The sequence below is a fragment of the Nerophis ophidion genome, linkage group LG26 (assembly GCF_033978795.1).
Source record: "Nerophis ophidion isolate RoL-2023_Sa linkage group LG26, RoL_Noph_v1.0, whole genome shotgun sequence".
NCBI classification, from domain to species: domain Eukaryota; kingdom Metazoa; phylum Chordata; class Actinopteri; order Syngnathiformes; family Syngnathidae; genus Nerophis; species Nerophis ophidion.
This window is the reverse complement of record NC_084636.1, coordinates 27,243,377-27,268,929: the sequence shown is the minus strand read 5'-3', so window position 1 is coordinate 27,268,929 and position 25,553 is coordinate 27,243,377. Positions and strand designations below refer to the sequence as shown.

At 42.4% G+C, this 25,553-nt stretch overlaps 1 protein-coding gene across 1 annotated transcript in view; it reads right to left on the bottom strand.

The window, feature by feature from the left end:
• colgalt2b (collagen beta(1-O)galactosyltransferase 2b) overlaps positions 1–25,553 on the bottom strand; it is a 93,551-nt gene that overhangs the window by 10,486 nt on the left and 57,512 nt on the right. The window contains exons 2-10 of the mRNA XM_061888011.1: positions 17,857–17,967; positions 17,664–17,781; positions 17,467–17,601; positions 17,185–17,389; positions 15,494–15,613; positions 15,181–15,254; positions 12,424–12,530; positions 2,151–2,283; positions 1,886–2,013 (exon numbers count right to left, since the gene is read on the bottom strand). Coding sequence (XP_061743995.1) covers positions 1,886–2,013; positions 2,151–2,283; positions 12,424–12,530; positions 15,181–15,254; positions 15,494–15,613; positions 17,185–17,389; positions 17,467–17,601; positions 17,664–17,781; positions 17,857–17,967 — 1,131 coding nt within the window. The remainder of the gene's footprint in view (positions 1–1,885; positions 2,014–2,150; positions 2,284–12,423; positions 12,531–15,180; positions 15,255–15,493; positions 15,614–17,184; positions 17,390–17,466; positions 17,602–17,663; positions 17,782–17,856; positions 17,968–25,553) is intronic.

Below are 25,553 nucleotides of genomic sequence, written 5' to 3'. Positions count from 1 at the left end.
TCCTAGTCACTGCCGTTGTGTCCTTGGGCAAGACACTTTACCCACCTGCTCCCACTGCCACCCACACTGGTTTGAATGTAAAAATTAGATATTGGGTTTCACTGTGTAAAGCGCTTTGAGTCACTAGAGAGAAAGTGCTATATAAATAAATATAAAAAAATATAATTCACAATAGTTAACTCATAAATAATCCCAATAAATGCAATTAGATGGAATTTTTAACTTTAATAATTGTATTTTGGACAGACAAATTCAAATAAACAAAAAAAATAATAATACAGCACTATCAACATAGGATTGGACAATGTGTTTGATTTTTGAGCATTTGGTTAAACATGATCATTTTTAGTATTATCATTAAAACAGGGCAAAAGCACACAAAGACACACACATGCATGCACACGCACACTATCTTCAGGTACATCATAAGAATAAAGCTGTATAAACCCGAGCATAAGACGTTATTGGAAGTTTCAAAGGCAGGTTGTATGTGTAATTTTGTCATAAAAACATATATTTTTAAATGAGTTGTTTTATGTTCAGAGTGCTTTAAACTAAGGTCTATTACTAGTGATTTAAATTCCATTTAGAGAAAAACAGACTGACAAACCAAAGCTAAAGAAAAGCACTATGATTGAGAATAACAAGCAGTAGAAAATGGATTAGAAAGGACAGATAAAAAAAATATATACTTATTAAAAAAAATAAAAATAAGTATATATACACCGTATTTCCTTGAATTGCCACCGGGGCGCTAATTAATTTAAAACCTCTTCTCACTCCTGTGCTTATCAAAGGCATGCGGTAAAAGTAAGCATGCGCTAATTATTTTAAAACCTCTTCTCACTTCGGCACTTACCAAAGTTATGCAGTAAAAAATTGAGTGTGATGTAAGCTAGGACCTTAAATCCTACTGAATAGCTCTTAATCTTCTTCCCTTTATGCGATTTCAAATTACCGGTATTGAAATCAGCCTCCTCCATTTTGAAAATGATGACAGGGGAAGTGTCACTCGTGACGTCACGAGTTTGACCAGGCGGTAATACTAAGCATGCGCTAATTATTTTGGGAAGCGAGTTTGACCCGGCAGTAATTCAAGACAGGCGCATACTATATGCCCTGCGGCAATCCAAGGAAATACGGTTCACATATTACAACAGCATCTATATATATATATATATATATATATATATTTTTTTTTTTTTTTTATATATATATATATATATATTTTTTTTTTTAAACTCTGGGAACCCTGCTTTATGTGGTCGGCCACATCATTCAGAATGGCCCCAGTCGCCTTACACATCATTTTTGCGGCCCGCCACAAGATTTAATGTCGCCTGCCGCATTATTTAAAGTGGCCCACCACATCATTTAATATGTTGCTGATGCAAATTGTGTAACAAGTCTATCATACGTTTATATTTATTCATACAGTGTATATTCACAGAGAGCAGCCATAATTGTGATGTGTGTAAAACTTGTCATGACCTCTTTGCCAGCACTCATAGTCTTACATGGTTTACTTTCCTATTGCTAGGAGCGCTGACAATTACACACCGACTTCTGTTTGGTGATTCGGACACACCTGCTGCCAATCCCAATCATCTTGCCACTGTTGAGATGATTCACTTTATGATACTTTGAGGCTTTGACTGTTAGCTTCACGCTACGGTTTGCAGTTTTTTTTTTTGCCTCATGCCATGATAGGCTTTTTAAAATGCGCTTCCCAGCGGCATGAGTCCTTGTGTTTTTTTTTTTGCATTGTTATTGGATTAAATATTTCATTCTTACATGCAAGCTACCTTCTGTCCTCTGCAACCTTGGAAACGCAAACAACACACCAGGCTGAAACGCGACAAAACCGAGCCAAAGAAGTTCTTACATGAGGTCCCAGTCCAGCTGGGCTTTGTCTACGTCGTCCATGATCGCCTGTAGCCGTCGCTTGAACCGAGGTTCAAACCTCACGTCGTCCTCTAAAACAAGAACTTTCTGTAGGCCACGCTCCACCACCTGTGCAACCCAAAATAACAAAACACCACCCAGTTTTTGCCTCATCTTGACAAGACACGCAAAAGCCGTGTTTAATGCTCCGAACGACCAAACATGCTTTGACAGGTTGTGGCTTCAAGGTGGGCCGATACATTCACCTGTCTCCAGATGGAGTGATGGCTGAGGAAGCAGCCGATCTCGCCTCTGGTCAGGACCCGGCCTGAGTATGGGTCCTTGTAGTCCGGCATCATTTCTATTCCTAGGGCCTGCAGCTGGGACGTGTTCAGGGCTCTGAGAGAGGGAGAGAATAATAAGTCAAAAGGCTACAGCAAGTTCCAGCCTGTGGCTATGAAAGGCTGCCAGGTGGGAGGAGAGGGATTAGGACTTTCTCAACAGGATTAGACTGAGCGCAGTGAAGAAGAAGTCTAACCTGAGGCTTGGATAAGAAAGTGTGAAAAGAGACAACATTTTCATTGCTGAATATTGTTATGGTTCAATCCACATCATTTGTTTGTGCCATTACGCATTTGTCTGTCCATTTGCATTCTGTACAGCAGTGGTCCCCAATTATCGGTCTGGGAAACCGGTACCGGTGTGTGACGCATTTGCTACCGGGCCGGAGAGAAACATCCATCCATCCATCCATCCATCCATCTTCTTCCGCTTATCCGAGGTCGGGTCGCGGGGGCAACAGCCTAAACAGGGAAACCCAGACTTCCCTCTCCCCAGCCACTTCGTCTAGCTCTTCCCGGGGGATCCCGAGGCGTTCCCAGGCCAGCCGGGAGACATAGTCTTCCCAACGTGTCCTGGGTCTTCCCCGTGGCCTCCTACCGGTTGGACGTGCCCTAAACACCTCCCTAGGGAGGCGTTCGGGTGGCATCCTGACCAGATGCCCGAACCACCTCATCTGGCTCCTCTCGATGTGGAGGAGCAGCGGCTATACTTTGAGTCCCTCCCGGATGACAGAGCTTCTCACCCTATCTCTAAGGGAGAGCCCCGCCACACGGCGGAGGAAACTCATTTCGGCCGCTTGTACCCGTGATCTTATCCTGTCGGTTATGACCCAAAACTCATGACCATAGGTGAGGATGGGAACGTAGATCGACCGGTAAATTGAGAGCTTTGCCTTCCGGCTCAGCTCCTTCTTCACCACAACGGATCGGTACAACGTCCGCATTACTGAAGACACCACACCGATCCGCCTGTCGATCTCACGATCCACTCTTCCCCCACTCGTGAACAAGACTCCTAGGTACTTGAACTCCTCCACTTGGGGCAGGGTCTCCTCCCCAACCTGGAGATGGCATTCCACCCTTTTCCGGGCGAGAGAGAAACATTAAATAATCTATAAAAGGACTGCATTTTCTCCGGGGAGCACGGTAGAAGAGGGCTTAGTGCATCTGCCTCACAATACGAAGGTCTTGAGCAGTCCTGGGTTCAATCCCGGGCTCGGGATCTTTCTGTGTGGAGTTTGCATGTTCTCCCCGTGAATGCGTGGGTTCCCTGCGGGTACTCCGACGTCCTCCCACCTCCAAAGACATGCACCTGGGGATAGGTTGACTGGCAACACTAAATGGTCCCTAGTTTGTGAATGTGAGTGTGAATGTTGCCTGTCTGTGATGAGGTGGCGACTTGTCCAGGGTGTACCCCACCTACCGCCTGAATGCAGCTGAGATAGGTGCCAGCGACCCCAAAAGGGACAAGCGGTAGAAAATGGATGTAAGGATGGATGCATTTTCTCCGACTTAACTTTGGCCTGTCCCACCAGACCAGGGGTGTCAAACTCAAATACAGAGTGAAATTCGGGAGTCTCCTGTGAAAATCGTGAGGGTTGGCAAGTATTAGAATTAGCGGTGAATGCACCGACGCTAGGGGCTTCACGGTGGAAGAGGGGTTAGTGCGTCTGCCTCACAATACGAAGTTCCTGCAGTCCCGGGTTCAAATCCAGGCTCTGGATCTTTCTGTGTGGAGTTTGCATGTTCTCCCCGTGAATGCGTGGGTTCCCTCCGGGTACTCCAGCTTCCTCCCACTTCCAAAGACATGCACCTTGGGATAGGTTGATTGGCAACACTAAATTGGCCCTAATGTGTGAATGTGAGTGTGAATGTTGTCTGTCTATCTGTGTTGGCCCTGCGATGAGGTGGCGACTTGTCCAGGGTGAAAGATCTCGAGCCCGGGATTGAATCCGTGGTGCCAGTAAAATATTGTACTGCAAAATATATGGCGTTTATTTATTTATTTATTATTATTACTTTTAAAACATATTACTGTCATGACGTGGACTTTGGTGTGATTTGTTTTCCCGTGGTGCAAAGCGACATGGCGTGAAGGTAAAAACTTGATTTTAATCTTAACTCGAAAAAAAGTACAAACGAAAGGCGCTCATAGAGGAGGTCCAAAAATTTGGCTCCGAAAACAAAAACTCACACAATGGCAGAACTATGAACAGCCAAAAACGAAAACACTCACTGTGACGTGAAAAGCGTGAATCTATGGCAAGACGTGAGCAATCAGGTATCAAGGGTGTGTAGAAGGTGATGTCGCCAGGCTGACTGCCTGGCAACTACAGGCTTAAATAGGTGCAGTGATTAACAGGTGCATGAATCCAAATGAATCAGGTGCGTGAGTCGTGAGGACAGGTGAACTGATTGGTAGGGACGGAAACAGAACAATGGAGTGAAAAAACAGGAACTAATGGAGTCAAAAACAAAACAGAACATAACTAAACAGAACATGACCATAAAGACAAGACTATTACCTTAAATAAAAACACAGTACCGCTGTTTGATTTCATTTTGGCAACTCAGATGCCAGTTTACCATAATAAAATGTGGTACCATAAAATCATCAACGGTGGATTTTGAAAAAACAACAACAAATAACTGACAGCTCAGTCGACAGAATTTTACTGTAAAAAAACAAACGTTGGTAATTTTTTTCCCAACTCACAGTAATATGCTGTAAAAAAAAAAATCTCCCTAAATTTTACAGTAATATCTATTGGTCATATCTATTTCAAAATTATAAGTCAAGCAATCCATCAGTCAATCAGTCAATGTTTATTTATATAGCCCTACAGCTAAAGCAGATATTTAAGTATTTATTTGGATTGTGACCATCCAAGTTAGATAATATAATATTTCTAGCAATATCGGACACTATTTTTTTTCCCTGTCAAACGAGAAAAAGAACCATAATACCTATAGTAAGAAAATAAAGTAGAGAAAGAAAATATAAGGTATTTTATTGAAACATATTATTTACAGGCTTTTGTGGGCCATATAAAATAACCCAATATATATTGGTATATATACCAATATATACCAAAATATATTGGTATACAGTATATTGGTATATATATCAATATATTGGTATATATACCAATATATTGGTATATATTGGTATATATACCAATATATACCAATATATTGGTATATATACCAATATATTGGTATATATACCAATATATACAATATATTGGTATGTATACCAATATATTGGTAAGAAAATAAAGTAGAGAAAGAAAATATAAGGTATTTTATTGAAACATATTATTTACAGGCTTTTGTGGGCCATATGAAATTACCCAATATATATTGGTATATATACCAATATATACCAAAATATATTGGTATACAGTATATTGGTATGTATATCAATATATTGGTATATATACCAATATGTACCAATATATTGGTATATATACCAATATATTGGTATATATACCAATAAATTGTATATATTGGTATATATACAATAAATCTCCTGATAGGAAGTTGCCAGTTGTTATATTTGTTATAAATTTGTGACATGATACAATGCACATTAACGAACATATCAGACAGAAAAGTGACAGATTGTAGCCAAAGGCTGATTTCCATCTGCATCTCATTGCAAAGAAACACTCATTCAGCGTTATAGTGAGTTGTATTTTTCATGCACTCATTCTGGCCGTATTTATCTGGCACAAGCAGCTGAGATCGGCTCCAGCACCCACCGTGACACCAAAAAGGGACAAGCGGTAGAAAAGTGGTCCCTGAAAATAATGCCGACATTAAACTGGTCCGTGGTGCAAAAAAGGTTGGGGACCACTTATGTACGGTACACATATGGAAACAATTGTCAGTTACATACACACCTATTGTTATGTAAGCATCTGGCTGTTCATACACAAGTCTAATGTAAAAAATCCATCCGTCAATTTCACATACACAAACATCATATAAACACATAGTACAATAATGAGTCTGTCAATTCACATACACACATATGGTGTCTGTCTGTCTGTCCATATGGTGTCTGTCTGTCTGTCCATTCACATATACACATCATGAAAACAGGTCCGTCAATTCACAGATACTGTTAACATCGGGGTGCCCCTTCACGTACAGTCATAATTTAAACATGTGATTCTGTCAATTTTGCAGAGGTGGGTAGAGTAGCCAGAAATTGTACTCAAGTAAGAGTACAGTTACTTTAGAGATTTATTACTCAAGTAAAAGTAAGGAGTAGTCACCCAAATATTTACTTGAGTAAAAGTAAAAAGTATGTCGTGAAAAAACTACTCAAGTACTGAGTAACTGATGAGTAACCTGATTACGGGAAAAAATAATGCACAAAAACATAAAAATAGCAATGAACAAATTCAGATTCAGGAATATCTCTTAAGCAACTAAAACAATATTATATATTAAATAATAGTACATTAAAATAAAATGAAAAAAATGGCACATTGAGCCACAATAACTTAACAGCACCATAGCCTCAGTAGGAATTCATTGATTTGATTGATTGATTAAAACATGTATTAGTAGATTGCACAGTACAGTAAATATTCCGTACAATTGACCACTAAATGGTAACACCCGAATACGTTTTTCAACGTTTATCAATTATTTAGTAAATGACCAAGTCGAGGTGATCTACCTCATATATACATACACACACAAATCATTTATACACACACATATCATATATATATACATATATATATATATATATATATATATATATATATATATCAGATATATATATATATATATACATTTATATATACAGTATATAATTTATATTTATTTATTTTGCCGTTTTTGTTGACATGTTAAAGGTGTTTTAATGAATATACATGCATGTTTAACACATATATTCCTATCTTTCATGAAGACAAGAATATAAGTTGGTGTATTACCTGATTCTGATGACTTGCATTGATTGGAATCAGACGTTCACGTTTTCAAATGGAGGAGAAAAAAAGTTCCTCTTTTCTGTCTAATACCACATGAAAGTCATTGGTTTTTGGCATCTTATTTGTCCAGCTTCCATATTGGTTTTTAGACACTTTACAAGAAATACATTGGCGGCAAACTCCGTGGCTTGCTAGCTTGTTTGCGCTGGCTTTCGGAGACTCTTATTTTGTTAGCGCAGGCGCGATGGAGCGGCACTTTTATTGTGAAGACAGGAACTGTGCGATCAGTCTTTAGGTTTATGACGGGAAGTACAATTGAAATAAAAAGTGTCTTCTTTCCTTTACACTTTTGATTGATTGATTGAAACTTTTATTATTAGATCGCACAGTACAGTACATGATCCGTACAATTGACCAAAAAATGGTAACAACCGAATACGTTTTTTAACTTGTTTAAGTCGGGTCATGTGACCACCTGGCTCTATTTGATTGGTCCAACGTCAGCAGTGACTGCATGTGATTGGTGAAACGCAGGCATGTGTAGATTCTACTTTGAAGCTCTGTCATTAACCAAAACAAACATTAATAGATCGATAAAAAAAAGTAGCGAGTAGCGAGCTGAATGTAGATAAATGGAGCGGAGTAAAAGTAGCGTTTCTTCTCTATAAATATACTCAAGTAAAAGTAAAAGTATGTTGCATAAAAACTACTCGTAGAAGTACAATTTATCCAAAAGTTACTCAAGTAAATGTAACGGAGTAAATGTAGCGCGTTACTACCCACCTCTGCAATTTTGCTAAACGCTTGTCTGACCACACACACACACACACGCACACACAAATAATGTCCACTTAAAGTACCGGTAGAGTAGAAAAACAGTATGCTGAATTGTGTTTCAGTGTATCCGTTAAACCATATCCAATTGTATTTACAATCCGCAAAGTATGTGGAAATAGCGTCTAAATACCGCTAACACAGACAAAGTATTTTTTAGCAGCACATTCATAACAGAACGCTAAATAGCTTATGCTGCTTTAATGAGCCGGACGGTGTTTAACTGATGGAAGTTAATTCTAGATTATAAATCAAACCTCTCATCTGGATAATAGGAGAATTTAGCCATAAACCGAGAAGTTTTGGGTTATAGTTGTACTTGTATTGGTTATACTTGGGGACGGCGTGGCGCAGTTGGGAGAGTGGCCTTGCCAGCAACCTGAGAGTTCCTGGTTGGATCCCCAGCTTCTGCCAACCTCGTCACGTCCGTTGTGTCCTTGAGCAAGACACTTCACCCTTGCTCCTGATGGGTTGTGGTTAGGGTCTTGCATGGCAGCTCCCGCCATCAGTGTGTGAATGTGTGTGTGAATGGGTGAATGTGGTAATAGGGTCAAAGCGCTTTGAGTATCTTCAAGGTAGAAAAGCGCTATACAAGTATAACCCATAAACCGAGAAGTTGTTCATCTGTGACATTCAACTTATACCTGGAAACGGAGAGAAAGATGCGTCTACAGCAACTTTTCTTTTTAACCCTTCGTGTGGATAATGATAAAGGCCTACTGAAACCCACTACTACCGACCACGCAGTCTGATAGTTTATATATCAATGATGAAATATTAACATTGCAACACATGCCAATACGGTCGTTTTAGTTTACTAAATTGCAATTTTGAATTTCCCGCGGACATATCATGCTAAAACGTTGCGGTATGATGACACGTGCGCATGACGTCGCGCATCGGAGAGGACATTTTGTTCCAGCACCGTTCACAGCTATAAGTCGTCTCTTTTCGTCGCATAATTCCACAGTATTATGGACATCTGTGTTGGTTAATCTTTCGCAATTTGTTCAATGAACAATGGAGACATAAAAGAAGAAAGCTGTAGGTGGGAAGCGGTGTATTGCGGCCGCCTTTAGCAGCACAAACACAGCCGGTGTTTAATTGTTTACATTCCCGAAAGTTGGCAGTCAAGCTTTACTATGGAACAGAGATGTCAAGCGAACACGGTTGGATTGGACCACACACACAAAGTACAGTGTATTATGTATATTAATAAAAAAACATTTTACCAATCTGTATTCTGAAGGCGATCTATGTCGTGTGCTACTCCCGCATTGATGTGCGTCCTCCTGATCGGCACCGTCAGCGTCGGGTTCAAAGCGGTATGGCTCTATCCCTTGTTGCGGTTGGGCCTGGCCGAGTGGTCCTGCCTCCCCCACGGCTGCCATGGTGCCTCTCACAGCACATTCCCTATCTGAATCACTCCCACTGCCCTCTTTTTTTCCCTAGTCCTTCACTCGCACTTTCCTCATCCAAGAATCTTTATCCTCGCTTAAATTAATGGGGAAATCGTTGCTTTCTCGCTGCTGGTGGCCATGATTGTAAACAATGTGAGGATGAGAGGAGCTCCACAATCCATGATGTCAAGCGCACATTGACTGCTACTTCCGGTACAGGCAAGGTTTTTTTTTATCAACACAAAACCTGCGGACTTTATCGTTGATGTTCTCTACTAAATCCTTTCAGCAAAAATATGGCAATGTCGCAAAATGATCAAGTATGACACATACAATGGACCAGCTATCCCTGTTAAAATAAGAAAATCGCATTTCAGTAGGTCTTTAATTAAAAAGGAAGATATGAGTCAGTCATCAGTCGTCATCCCAGTGAGAGCAGATATTGTACAGTAAGTGATTTTTTTATTATGTAGTTATGTATCCTGGTTCAATCCCCACCTTCTAACATCCTAGTCAGGTCCGTTGTGTCCTTGACCAAGACACTCCACCCTTGCTCCTGATGGGTCCTGGTTAGCGCCTTGCATGGCAGCTCCCGCCATCAGTGTGTGAATGTGTGTGTGAATGAGTGAATGTGGAAAAAATGTCAAAGCGCTTTGAGTTCCTTAAAAAAAAAAAGGTAGAAAAACGCTATACAAATATAACCCATTACCATTCCATTAGTTTGTATTTCTTGTGTAGCACATAGCTGTACTGCTACACGATGCTTAGTGTTTATCACACAGCTTCTAAAACTTGTAGCTCACCTTCTGTATATTCAGGCTCAAAAATGTAAGGTTTTGATAATAATTTTTCACAAAGTCGTTGTTGTTGGCTCCCAAGGAGTGCATGATTTGCATTGTTGTTGGTTGTGAAAGGATCCGTGGTTCCCACTTGTACGTCACAGATCAAATGACTGGCTTGTTCATTATCTCTCAAACTTACTACGGAATCTCCGTGAGATTGATACTATTTTGATGATATCTATTTACTTGCAAACTTTGTAAGTATTTTGGTGTTCTAAATCCGATATATATGATAATAGCTTCATTATAGTGGTAACTACTCAGTGGCCTAGTGGTTAGAGTGTTCGCCCTGAGATCGATAGGTCATGAGTTCAAACCCCGGCAGAGTCATACCAAAGACTATAAAAACGGGACCCATTACTTCCCTGCTTGGCACTCAGCATCAAGGGTTGGAATTGGGGGTTGAATCCCCCAAAATAATTCTTGGGTGCGGCCACTGCTGCTGCTCACTGCTCTCCTCACCTCCCAGGGGGTGATTAAAGGTGATAGGCCAAATGCAGAGAATCATTTTGCCACACCTGGTGCTTGTGTGACAGTCATTGGTACTTTTTTTTTTAACTTGTTTTTCCACTCTCCTGGTACTTTAAAGACACATACCGTAATCCTGGGGCGCTCACACTTTTTCTGCAGGCGAGCTACTTTTCAATTGACCAACTCGAGGAGATCTACCTCATTCCTATTTATAATTTATATTTAGTGAAGTGAATTATGTTTATATAGCACTTTTCTCTAGTGACTCAAAGCGCTTTACATAGTGAAACCCAATATCTAAGTTACATTTAAACCAGTGTGGGTTGCACTGGGAGCAGGTGGGTAAAGTGCCTTGCCCAAGGACACAACGGCAGTGACTAGAATGGCAGAAGCGGGAATCGAACCTGCAACCCTCAAGTTGCTGGCAAGGCCACTCTACCAACCGAGCTATGCCGCCCATTTATTTATGAAAGAGACATTTTTGTTAACAAGTTAATGGTGTTTAATGATAATACAAGCATGTTTAACACACATAGATTCCTTTCTTTCATGAAGACAAGAATATAAGTTGGTGTATTACCTGATTCTGATGACTTGCATTGATTGGAATTAGACAGTGGTGCTGATAACGTCCGCATTTTCAAACGGAGGGAAAAAAAGTCCTCCTTTCTGTCCAATACCACATGAAAGTGGTTGGATTTGGCATCTCATTTGTCCAACTTGCATACTCGTTTTTAAACACTTTGTTATGAGAGTAGCATATGTGTGTGGCCCTTTAATGTCTGGCAGCAGGTGAGTGACGTCAGTGAGTGTGCGGGTGGGCAAGCAAGTGAGAAAGCGGTCGCTGAGGGCGGGGGAGAAATACATTGGCATCAAACTCCGTAGCTTGCTAGCTTGTGCACGCTAGCTTTCTGAGACTCTTATTTTGTTAGCACAGGCAGGATGAAACAGGTCTTTTATGGTGAAGACAGGAACTGTGCAGTCGGTCTTTAGAGTTTTGACAGTAGGTACGGAGTCTCTAGAAATAAAATGTGTTTCTCTGCGTCCGCCCTGTTAGTGATTTTTTTCTTAAATATGAGCTCGCAGCAGCCAGCGTCATCTCACAAGATCCTCGGGTGCCGAGAATGTCAAACAACTGACGAAAGTGAAGTCTTGGTATGATTGATGATTGCTCATTTTTATGTCTATTTTTTAATGCCTGGCTTGAGATCGACTGACACACCCTCCGAGATCGACCAGTCGATCGCGATCGACGTAATGCCCACCCCTGCTGTAATCTAACCATCTGCCGGTCCACTTATATAAGTGAAGTGAAGTGAATTATATTTATATAGCGCTTTTTCTCTAGTGACTCAAAGCGCTTTACATAGTGAAACCCAATATCTATTTTTTACATTTAAACCAGTGTGGGTGGCACTGGGAGCAGGTGGGTAAAGTGTCTTGCCCAAAGACACAACGGCAGTGACTCGGATGGCGGAAGCGGGGATCGAACCTGCAACCCTCAAGTTGCTGGCACGGCCGCTCTACCAACCGAGCTATACCATCATCTTTGAATTCACATACAAACATAATGCAAACGTTTGTCAGTCCATTCACATACACAACATATGGTAAACATCCGTCTGTCGAGTCAGTTCAAGTATTTCCATTTACATACACGCGTGCCGTTTAACTGTTTGATTTAATGATGTCGACCTACTTGCCATCCACTGCGTCTATAAGCGTGGTGTGCAGGCCCAGTGAGGTCATGGTTTTCAACATCCGGCTTCTTCTGTCCAGCCGACGCTTCAGGTTTATCAGGAACACCTAGGAAAAAAAAAACAATTCCATACATTGTAAGGTGGAAAGAAAGAAAGAAAAGGGAATACAGGAAGGTAAATAAGGCAAGCGGAGGATGAATAATCCATCCATCCATCCATCCATCTTCTTCCGCTTATCCGAGGTCGGGTCGCGGGGGCAACAGCCTAAGCAGGGAAACCCAGACTTCCCTCTCCCCAGCCACTTCGTCTAACTCTTCCCGGGGGATCCCGAGGCGTTCCCAGGCCAGCCGGGAGACATAGTCTTCCCAACGTGTCCTGGGTCTTCCCCGTGGCCTCCTACCGGTTGGACGTGCCCTAAACACCTCCCTATGGAGGCGTTCGGGTGGCATCCTGACCAGATGCCCGAACCACCTCATCTGGCTCCTCTCGATGTGAAGGAGCAGCGGCTTTACGTTGAGCTCCTCCCGGATGGCAGAGCTTCTCACCCTATCTCTAAGGGAGAGCCCCGCCACACGGCGGAGGAAACTCATTTCGGCCGCTTGTACCCGTGATCTTATCCTTTCGGTCATGACCCACAGCTCATGACCATAGGTGAGGATGGGAACGTAGATCGACCGGTAAATTGAGAGCTTTGCCTTCCGGCTCAGCTCCTTCTTCACCACAACGGATCGGTACAACGTCCGCATTACTGAAGACGCCGCACCGATCCGCCTGTCGATCTCACGATCCACTCTTCCCCCACTCGTAAACAAGACTCCTAGGTACTTGAACTCCTCCACTTGGGGCAAGGTCTCTTCCCCAACCCGGAGATGGCATTCCACCCTTTTCCGGGCGAGAACCATGGACTCGGACTTGGAGGTGCTGATTCTCACTCCGGCCGCTTCACACTCGGCTGCGAACCGATCCAGTGAGAGCTGAAGATCCCGGTCAGATGAAGCCAACAGGACCACATCGTCTGCAAAAAGCAGAGACCTAATCCCGCGGCCACCAAACCGGATCCCCTCAACGCCTTGACTGAGCCTAGAAATTCTGTCCATAAAAGTTATGAACAGAATCGGTGACAAAGGACAGCCTTGGCGGAGTCCAACCCTCACTGGAAATGTGTTCGACTTACTGCCAGCAATGCGGACCAAGGATGAAGCATGACTTTCATTAGCTAAGAGAGGCACCGATAATCTAAGGCAGGGATTTTCAAACTATGTTCCACAAGTGGTACGCGGCCTCCATTTAGTGGTACACCAAAGAATCACTTGATTAATGTGACGTATTTTCCGGACCATAAGGCGTGCTGCCGATGAATGGTCTATTTTTTATCTTTTTTCTTAAATAAAGTGACCGGATTATAGGGCGCATTAAAGAAGTCATATTATCATGATTTATTTTTTTCATTTAAAACACTTCCTTGTGGTCTACATATCATGTAAGGGTGGTTCTTTGGTCAAAATGTTGCATTAGTTATGTTTTACAGATCATCTTCAAGCCGTTTTCTGACCTTCGCTTCCGGATGCGGCGCTTTGTGGGCGGTCTTATTTACGTGGCTCACCTTCGACAGCGTCTTCTCCCCGTCATCTTTGTTGTAGCCGTGTAGCGTGCAAGGACGGGAGTGGAAGAAGTGTCAAAAGAAGGAGCTAACTGTTTCAATGACATGCAGACTTTATTTCAATCAATAACGGAGCAGCATCTCCTCATCCGGAAATGAACAACAAGGCCGAAAATGTGTCCCGTTAAAAACCGTCTGACCGGAACTCTCCGATAACTAAAGTTCCTTGGGTGAATAATCTAAACTCACTACACCGGTATGTTTTAGCGCTTGCATGGGAAGTTTACTGACATATATAAGTAAGAACTTTACACTACTTTATATTAGAAATGGCAACAGCGGAGGATGAATGTCCCAAAACAAGAAGATAGAGAAAAAGGAAAAAACTTATCGACGATGGTGTCGACACGGACCACAAAAGGCGGATGCGCGCAATTTTTAGGATTAACGCAGATCCAAATACAGATCAGCAGGTACCAGAAGGTAAGAAAAGTTGTTTTTTGCATAATATTGCAAAACAAAAACGTCAAATATGTCTTACCTTATACACACACCATAATAATACTCGTATGTTTAATGCGCCGACAATCCATCAAGCTTTGCGGCTTCATAGCTTACCAAAGTCATACTAAAATATTTTGATAGATTTTTGTGCGCCATGTGTAATGTCTTATATTTTCACTGGAACATATAACATGTTAGTGTTGTTTTCTTGAGTCATATTGCCATCATACTGCAGTTGACACGTATCTCTTATGTTTGACTGCCATCTACTGGTCACACTTATCATTACACCAAGTACCAAATAAAATTGCTTCGAGGTCGGTAAGCAAAACCAGAATTATACCGTACATTAGGCGCACCGGGTTATAAATGTGCACAGTCGAGTTTTTAAGTGAGCTTTATAGTCCTGGAAATACGGTACAGTGTTTTATTTTACCATATTCAAACACAGTGTTACTGTTCAAACTATGTGTAACGTTACAGTGGCCGAAGATATTAAAAATACTTGTTAAATAAAAACTTTGTTTTGTTTTAAATGAATATTTAGACCTACTACGCTACTGTATTTTAATGTTGGTCATTATGAGGGTAGAGCTTTTTCTTAAGTAAAAACTAAGTGAAAACAGAAAACCACTGATCTAAGATAACTCACATTATTCAAACCGATGGTGTCCTGTGGCGATGGCGGCAAGTACAGGTGCTCAGAAGGGTCAACATTGTGGTCAACTGTGGGCAGGAAGAGTTCAAACAAGATCATTTAACATGAAGAAAGAGGGGAAATAGAGAAGTAAGAGAAAGGACAGAAAGATGGAAGGTTTGGAGGACTGACAGGATGCAATCAGACACGCCAGTGGAGGTCAAGGGGAACCAACGAGGCAAAGCGTGGCGTGACAGATTTCTGGAGAGCATCTGTATACGTACATCTCTGTAAGGGTGTGCTTGTGTGTGTGTGTGTGTGTGCTCACTCAAGGCCTCCGTGATGGTGTGTGTGAAGCTCTCGTGTTCATCCTCCACATTCTGCTCTGCCTTAAGGGGGACAGGAAGGAAGCCATAGTGCTCTCTGTTGCACACAAACATCTGCACACCTGCAGGACACATTACACATTACTAGAGATGTCCGATAAAGGCTTTTTTTTGCCGATATCCGATATTCCGATATTGTCCAACTCTTAATTACAGATTCAAATATCAACCAATACCGATATATACAGTTGTGAAATTAACACATTATTATGGCTAATTTTGTTGTGATGCCCCCTGCTGGATGCATTAAACAATGTAACAAGGTTTCCCAAAATAAATCAACTCAAGTTATGGAAAAAAATGCCAACATGGCACTGCCATATTTATTATTGAAGTCACAAAGTGCATTATTTTTTTTAACATGCCTCAAAACAGCAGCTTGGAATTTGGGACATGCTCTCCCTGAGAGAGCGTGACGAAGTTGAAGTGGGCAGGTTGGGGGGGGGGGGGGGGGGGGGGGTGTATATTGTAGTGTCCCGGAAGAGTTAGTGCTGCAAGGGATTCTGGGTATTTGTTCTGTTGTGTTTATGTTGTGTTACGGTGCGGATATTCTCTCCATATGTGTTTGTCATTCTTGCTTGGTGTGGGTTCACAGAGTGGCGCATATTTGCAGCGGTTTTAAAGTTTTTTATACGGCCACACTCAGTGTGACCTGTATGGCTGTTGACCAAGTATGCCTTGCATTCACTTGTGTGTGTGAAAATACTTAGATATTACGTGATTGGGCCGGCACGTAAAGGCAGTGCCTTTAAGTTTTATTGGCGCTCTGTACAGCGTTGTTTTAAAAAGTCATAATATTTACTTTTTGAAACAGATAGCAATAATTTGACATGACATTGAATAAACATAAAAAAACATGTTTTTTCAACGTTGTATTTGTGTTGTAAAATATTGGTTGAAAATGACCAACATTCAATGGTCAAATCAACCTGAGAACCCAACATTGATTAAACGTCGTCAAAAAGCATGTTGTTTCAAATTTATGTTTGAGTTGCTCAACATCAGGACCTAATTCAACAGGTTCTCAACGTTGTTTTAATGCATTTTGCCTTCTGGGACACTTCTGCATAATGGCGTGGCGGCCCTAAGCAATTTTTGCAGTAATTCCAGAAGCAAGCAGGTATCTAATGTTGGATCAACGTTGTTGGTTGGAAAATGACCACATTTTAATGGTCAAATCTATGTGAGAACCCAACATTGATTAAACGTCGTCAAAAAGCTTGTTGTTTCAACGTTATGTTTGAGTTGCGCAACGTTAGGACCTAATTCAACAGCTTCTCAACGTTGTTTTAATGCCTTTCACCTTCTGGGAGACTTCTGCATAATGGTGTGGCGGCCCTAAGCTATTCATCCAGCAACCAGCAGGGTTTTTTTTTTAACCTGTGAGCCTCTTCCCCCTGTACCCCAAGCAACACATTCTTGTCAAGTCTGTGAACTGGCATGCGTTCCGATAAGCAACCACACACCATGTGCACATGCTTCTGCTTTCTTTCATCGTATAAAGTCCCGACTCTTGCCGAGCATACAATAAGTGAGCAAATAAAAGCAGCTCCCTGTTGACCAGAGCCTGACGCTTAAATGCGTTTGCAGCCTTGCTCCAAATCTGCTAGTTTGCCGTTAGCTTCAAACTGACCCGCTTGACGGGCCGAGAATGCAAACACCATGATGTCATCAAAGGACCAGCTGTAGTCCGGGTGAGGAGGGTAGAAGGTCAGATCCCTGCTGGCCTGGCGACGCAGGTCCAGTAGGACGGTGCTGTGCACCATGGGAACCGGGAAGCAGCCCTGACGCTTCCACTCCCTGATTGGCTGGTAGTCTGGAGTTCGCTTGTAGTAACCCTTAAAAGACGGCATGTTTTTGGCAAGGGGTCCTAAAAAGAAAAGGAGCACTTTCCATGGGATGCTGAGTGACGTACCTGGGGGGTCATGCCACACCAGAAGTTGGAGTACAGGGAGCGGGACTCCATCATGGGGGCCACCAGGGTCAGGTTCTCAGCGATGAGAAGGTTGAGCACACGAGGATTGGTCAGCAGGTTGTCGCTGTCTACAAACTACAAACACAACCTTTTGTTTTGAAATGTAACGTTCATGCATACGACTGACTGATTATTACCAGTATGAAGTCGGCCCATCGTTCCCGGGCAGTCTTCAGCGCCGCCTGTCTCAGCTTCATCACATGATTAAACCTGGACGGAGGCCAGTGCTTCGGACCCCACTCGTCCGTGTAGGACCTTGACAGAGACCAATCTCAGCGTCACTCGTTCATGAACTGATGGATTCATGGACTTCGAACCAAAGGGACTGACTTGGGCTCCTCCATGGGCCGCCACTCCACGTAATGGTAGAGACGCTGAGCGTTCTTCAGCCACTCTCTCAACATGGACGTGGTGTTGTCCATATTGTGGTCACTCGCTGCCCTGCAACGCCGCAAATACAAGGTGGTCTTTAGACTGCAGCGTTGTTTGGATCGAAGCAGAGGCCGGAGCATCAAATTATGGGCCCTCGTACACAAGACTCCTACATCCCACCATAAAGCCAACTGTGACAAACTCTCTGTGTCCGGGTTCCACTGACCACCAAAGATGGACAAGACAGCGAGCAGATTGTGACTTTGTTTTATTTTTGCAATAAATCTTCTTCGTCGGTCGGGTCGCTTTTCAGCTCCACCTCCCCCTGCTCACTCTGCCATTCACGGTGTCGTCTGGCTTTCGCTCTCGTTCTCCGTCGCACTGCGAGACGGGATTCCATAATTGTGCCCAGCTGGGCGATCCATGCACCTGTCGTTCATTTCGGCGCCGATCCGTCCACACCGCACCTCGCTGCTGGTCCGCCGGCCACGCTTCCTCGCCGCCATTTCGGAGTCGGCCCCGGCGTACCCCACCTTGCTGTCGGTCTGCACCAATGTTACCGCCCATTAAATAAATGATAAATGGGTTGTACTTGTATAGCGCTTTTCTACCTTCAAGGTACTCAAAGCGCTTTGACACTACTTCCACATTTACCCATTCACACACACATTCACACACTGATGGAGGGAGCTGCCATGCAAGGTGCCAACCAGCACCCATCAGGAGCAAGGGTGAAGTGTCATGCTCAGGACACAACGGACGTGACGAGGTTGGTACTAGGTGGGAATTGAACCAGGGACCCTCGGGTTGCGCACGGCCACGCCGTCCCTAAGCATTGACATTACACACACTTGGTATGTTTGCATGCACTAAAAAAACTATTGGTGCATGGATTTCAGTCTAAACTAATTTTTTAAAACACATGTAAAAAAAAAAAAGATATACAGTCTTGGTCAAAAGTTTACATACACTTGTAAAGAACATAATGTCATGGCTGTCTTGAGTTTCAAATAACTTCTACAACTTGTATTTTTTTTTGGTGATAGAGTGATTGGAGCACATACTTGTTGGTCACAAAAAAAATTCATGAAGTTTGGTTCTATTATGAATTTATTATGGGTCTACTGAAAATGTGACCAAATCTGCTGGGTTAAAAGTATACATACAGCGATGTTAAAGGCCTACTGAAACCCACTACTACCGACCACGCAGTCTGATAGTTTATATATCAATGATGAAATATTAACATTGCAACACATGCCAATATGGCCAGTTTAGTTTACTAAATTGCAATTTTAAATTTCCTGCGGAGTTTCTTGTTGAAAACGTCGCGGAATGATGACGCGTGCGCCTGACGTCACGGACTGTCAGGAGATATTAGCGGAGCAACACTTACGACTACAAGTCGTCTCATTTCATCGTGCAATTACACAGTATTCTGGACATCTGTGTTGCTGAATCTTTTGCAATTTGTTCAATTAATAATGGAGAAGTCAAAGTAGAAAGATGGAGTTGGGAAGCTTTAGCCTTTAGCCACACAAACACACGGTGATTCCTCGTTTAAAATTTCCGGAGGTGAAGCTTTACTATGGATCAGAGCGGTCAAGCGAACATGGATCCCGACCACTTGTCAACCAGCAGGCTTCGGTGAGAAAATTGTGTTAAAAAGAATAAATGGGGCCATGTATCGTGAGATTTTTAGCCAAAACCTCCTTCCATCGGTGAGAGCTTTGAATGGTTGACCAAGTACTTATTTTCCACCATAATTTACAAATAAATTCTTTAAAATTCCTACAATGTGAATTCCTGGATTTTTTTTTTCCACATTCTGTCTCTCACAGTTGAAGTGTACCTATGATGAAAATTACAGACCTCTGTCATCATTTTAAGTGGGAGAACTTGCACAATCGGTGGCTGACTAAATACTTTTTTGCCCCACCTTATATATATATACATATATATATATATATATATATATATATTGTGTGTTTGTGTGGGGAAAATTAAACAACATTTAGAATGTGGGAGGCTTTGTACAATTTTTGGGGCACATTAGTGAGGTCAGAGGTCACTGATGTACAAACCTATTCCAACAAAAACTGTGTTGTGTGTTGGTGAGGCCTTGGGACACACGTGTTGTCCATATGTTGATTATAAAAAGGAAGGGGTGGGGAGCTAACAAAAACACACTAGGGAGCAGAATAATGAGGCTGCAGTTGACCGTAAAAAAACATAAGAAGACTAAGAAGGACCTTCACAAATCTGACGGCGTCTGCATGTTTGATTAGTGTGCACATTTCCTCTCAGGAGGAGGTGGGCCAGGGCACAGCATGACTCCATGCACACTATAGCACTTAGTCATAGAATGACAGCACAGTACAGTAATGTGATTGTTATTAATGACAATATTGAAAATGAAAATACAACACAATGACTGAAACACAAATACATTAAAATGCCTAGCAAGTAATGATTGACATCTGCCACTTTGCACGATAATAAACAGGCTGCAGCCCGGCAGGGACCAAGGGAGGAAGAAGGACTCGAGCCCAAGTCCATCATGACAGGAGCGGCCCCGAGTGCTGCTTGGAAAAGGCCAAATAAACTCGGGTGTTTGGAAACCAGGAAAGACTTGGATTTCTCTTAAATGTGTTTGTGCTTGCCATCTTCATTAGGTCTCACATATCCTCAGAAGCAGCAGGAAGGCTGAGTCATGTCATGTTGGTGGTGGAAAGTCACACTGTGTACTCACAGAGACGGAGAGGGACTGGGCCAAAGCTGGGCTGAGGGCGAGGCCCGTAAGCATGTGTGCATACAGGCAAGGCGTGCATGAGGAAAACAGACCTGACTGAGTAAATCCTTGAAGGGGAACATTATCACAATTTCAAAAGGGTTAAAAACAATACAAATCAATTTCCAGTGGCTTCTTTTATTTTTCGAAGTTTTTTTCAAAATGTTACATCTCCCGGAATATCCCTAAAAAAAGCTTTAAAGTGCTTGATTTTTGCTTTTTGCGATGCGACTGTCCATTTCCCTGTGACGTCATACAGTGCTGCCAATACAAACAAACAATGGCGGCTACCACAGCAAGATATAGCGACATTAGCTCGGATTCAGACTCGGATTTCAGTGGTTTAAGCGATTCAGCAGATTACGCATGTATTGAAACGGATGGTCGGAGTATGGAGGCAGATTGAAGAAGAAATTGAAGAAGAAACTGAAGCTATTGAGCGAATAGCTATTGACGCTATTCGGCCATAGCATGGGTGTACCTAATGAAGTGGCCCATAGCATGGCTGCCTTAGCATCGCCGGTAAAATGTGCGGACCAAACGATCAGGACTTTCGCAACTTGTGACACTGGAGCAACTTAAATCTGTCGATTGGTAAGTGTTTGTTTGGCATTAAATGTGGGTATCTAGTTTCAAATGTACATGCAGCTAGTGTAAATAGTATGTTAGCATTGATTAGCGTAGCATGTTAGCATCGATTAGCTGGCAGTCATGCCGCGACCAAATATGTTTGATTAGCACATAAGTCAACAACATCAACGAAACTGACCTTTGTGATTTTGTTGACTTTATTGTTGCAAATGCATCTGCAGGTTATCCATACATCTCTGTGCCATGTCCGTCGTAGCACCGCCGGTAAAATGTGCAGACACTCCGACACATTCAATGGGGGTCTGGCGGCAGATTTCTTGCCACTTTCGCATCTTCGGGCCAGTGGTGCAACTTGAATCCCTCCCTGTTAGTGTTGTTACACCCTCCGACAACAGACACACGAGGCATGATGTCTCCAAGGTTCCAAAAAATAGTCGAAAAAACGGAAAATAACAGAGCTGAGACCCGGTGTTTGTAATGTGAAAATGAAAATGGCGGCTGTATTACCTCGGTGACGTCACGTTCTGACGTCATCGCTACAAGACCGATAAACAGAAAGGGGTTTAATTCGCCAAAATTCACCCATTTAGAGTTCGGAAATCGGTTAAAAAAATATATGGTCTTTTTTCTGTAACATCAAGGTATATATTGACGCTTACATATGTCTGGTGATAATGTTCCCCTTTAGAGGGGAACTGCACTTCAGGGTACCATTATTACATAGTGTATCTTTAAAAGGCCTATGATATTAGATGCATTAAACCAGGGGTGCCCATTAAGTCGGTGTGTCAGTCGATCTCCAGCCAGGCTTTTAAAAAAAATAGACCTAAAAATTAGTGATCATTAATCTTCACCAAGACGTCACTTAAATGACATTCACGGTATCGGAGGGTCTTGTGAGATGACGCTGGCTGCTGCAAGATCATTATTATTAAAATATGACCAAGAGGAAGGCGAGAAACACTTTTTATTTCAACAGACTCTCGCGCCGTACCTTCCGTCAAAACTCTAAAGGCCGACTGCACATTTCCTATCTTCACAATAAAAGCCCTGCTTCATGCTGCCTGCGCTAACTAAATACAGAGTCTCGGAAAACTGGCGTGCACAAGCGATCCCTCAGAAAACTGGCGTGCACATCACTTGTGCACGCCAGCTTTCCGAGACTCTTATTTTGTTAGCGCAGGCAGCATGAAGCAGGGCTTTTATTGTGAAGATAGGAAATGTGCAGTCGGCCTTTAGAGTTTTGACGGAAGGGACGGCGCGATAGTCTGTTGAAATAATGAGTGTTTCTCGCCTTCCTCTCTGTCATTTTTTCATAATAATGAACTTGCAGCAGCCAGCGTCATCTCACAAGACCCTCGGGTGCCGTGAATGTCAATCAAGCAAGCTACGGAATTTGCCGCCAATGTTTTTCTTGTAAAGTGTATGGAAGCTGGATGAATTAGATGCCAAAAACCAACCACTTTCATGTGGTATTGTACAGAAAGGACAACTTTTTTTCTCCTCCATTTGAAAATGTGGGCATTATCATCATTACTGTCTGATTCCAATCAATGCAAGTAATCAGAATCAGGTAATACACCAACTTATGTTCTTGTCTTCATGAAAGAAAGACATCTATATGTGTTACACATGCTTGTATTAACATTAAACACATTTAACTTGTTTACAAAAATGTCTCTTTCATAAATAAATAAATATAAATGATATATATAAATGAGGTAGATCCCCTCGAGTTGGTTAATTGAAAAGTAGCTCGCCTGCAGAAAAAGTGTGGGCACCCCTGCATTAAACAGTGTGGGGTAATGGTTTTTCACTTTAATGTTGTCAACCATTCACAATCCCTATGTAAGACAAAAACATGTTTTTCTTTTATTTATGCATTGTAATTCGTAATGTACGGCAAGAACAAGGTGGCTGCCAATGCAGCTAAGTGGAGTACTCCATAGCGACCATAAAGACCTCTAAAAAAGACATCTAAAAACCAACAACAATACTCCATTTACCTGCATATTTACCAAGTATAAGCGATATTGCTATTACAATATAAGGGCTAACACCGAAGAACTACTTCTAGCAGCACTATGATCACAGAGCGGTAACTGGCTTATGCAGCTATTGACATACTGACATGGTGAGCTGCTGCATTGTCTCTGAGTTGGTGAAAATGTATTCTAGGAAGAGATGTCCGATAATATTCTGATATTGTCCAACAGTCGTGGACTGTAACACATTATTATGCCTAATTTTGTTAGGCATAATAATGTTTCCATTGAGGTGGGCGGGGCTGGGGGGCGGAGCAGGGTGGTGTATATTGTAGCGTCCCGGAAGAGTTACTGCTGCAAGGGGTTCTGGGTATTTGTTCTGTTGTGTTTATGTTGTGTTACGGTGCGGATGTTCTCCTGAAATGTGTCTGTCAATCTTGTTTGGTGTGGGTTCACAGTGTGGCGCATATTTGTAACAGTTTTAAAGTTGTTTGTACGGCCACCCTTAGTGTGACCTGTATAGCTGTTGACCAAGTATGCTTGCATTCACTTGTGTGTGTGTGAAAAGCCGTAGATATTTTGTGATTGGGCCTGCATGCAAAGGCAGTGCCTCTAAATGGTAAATGGGTTGTAATTGTATAGCGCTTTTCTACCCCTTTTTAAGGAGCCCAAAGCGCTTTGACAGTATTTCCACATTCACCCATTCACACACACATTCATACACTGACGATGAGAGCTGCCATGCAAGGCGGTCACCAGGGCCCATCAGGAGCAAGGGTGAAGTGTCTTGCCCAAGGACTCTAAGGTTTATTAGGACTCTGTACTTCTCCCTACGTCCGTGTACCACTGCGTAAAACGGCGTTTTAAGAAGTCATAAATTTTACTTTTTGAAACCAATACCGATAATTTCCAATATTACATTTTAAAGCATTTATCGGCCGATAATATCAGCAGTCCGATGTTATCAGACATCTCTAATCCTAGATAATAAATAATACCTCTTAGCTGGATAGTAGAAGGTCGTGGCTAAAAAACGGGAAGTTGGCATTCAACTTAGACCCCGAGATGGCGAGAAAGACACGAAAAGATGCTTGTTTGCACGCACCTTTGTTTTCTTCACCTGCGTGGGGATTTTGATTCATTCTTCATCCAAACGGGAAGATATAAACATCCCATCTGTCAGCATTCTAGTGAAAGCAGACATTGTACAGTAAGTGATTGTTTTATTATATTCCTAGTTTGTATTTCTTATCTAGCATTTAGCAATACTGTCATTTCCTGCTTATCACTCAGCTTCTAAAACTTGTAGTTCTGTTGTGTGTTATCTCTATTTCGTTGTACTTGTTGCAATGACAAGACCTACCTGCCTTTATCCTGCCTTCTCCTTTGTCTGCGCCTGTGTATTCAGTGATTTGTCCTCGTCGAAGGGCGGACTATGAGGCACACCTGCTCGCAATTAGCCCGCCAGTATTTAGGCTCGTCACTGACAGCTTGGCCTTGCCGGTTAATGTATCTTGAACCTCTCTTGTGCATGAGCCTGCTTCACCTCACCAGACCTGGTACGTTGTCGCTACTTCGTTCTGAATTCCCTAACCTCTTCTGTTTGTTTCCTACCCCCCCTGAAGTAAAGGGGATTCTTTTGTTGGACTCTTGCCCTGCTCAGTGTGCCCTGGCCTTTTCTCCTGCCGACCACTGAGGAACCTATTTTGTCCAGGTTACACGGTGTGCGCTTCTGCCCCATCGCCTTTAGTTATCCCTTTTGTCTAATTAAATTTTTTCATTTTGTAAATCCACCTTGTCTCCCGTCTCTGCATCCTGGGGTCACCCCACCTTGACTAAGACCTTAACAAGCTCATCCCTATTCAGGCACCCAAAAAATTGTTCTGGAACATCCATTGCAGCAGTCGCCCCCACACCTGCGGTCCCCTCTGAGGTTTCTCATTGTGCCTATTGGATTGAGGTTTTTCTTGTCCTGATGTGGGATCTGAGCGGAGGATGTTTCTTTTTTTTTCCCTTTGTCATGAAAAAGGGAGGTTTTGGTCAGGAAAAAGGGAGTTTTTTTGGGGTTGCTGCACTAATTGTAAGTGTATCTTTTGTATTTTTATGTTGATTTGATAAAAAAATAAATAAATAAATAAATACAAAAAAAAATATATATATATATATTAAAAAAATTCTTCTGCGGACCGGTGGTTAGGGACCACTGGCATATAGCAGTTAGCTTTCCATGACCCACAATGCACTTCTGCCATGACACTCCCCCTCCGAATTCTTATTGGTTGACGTGT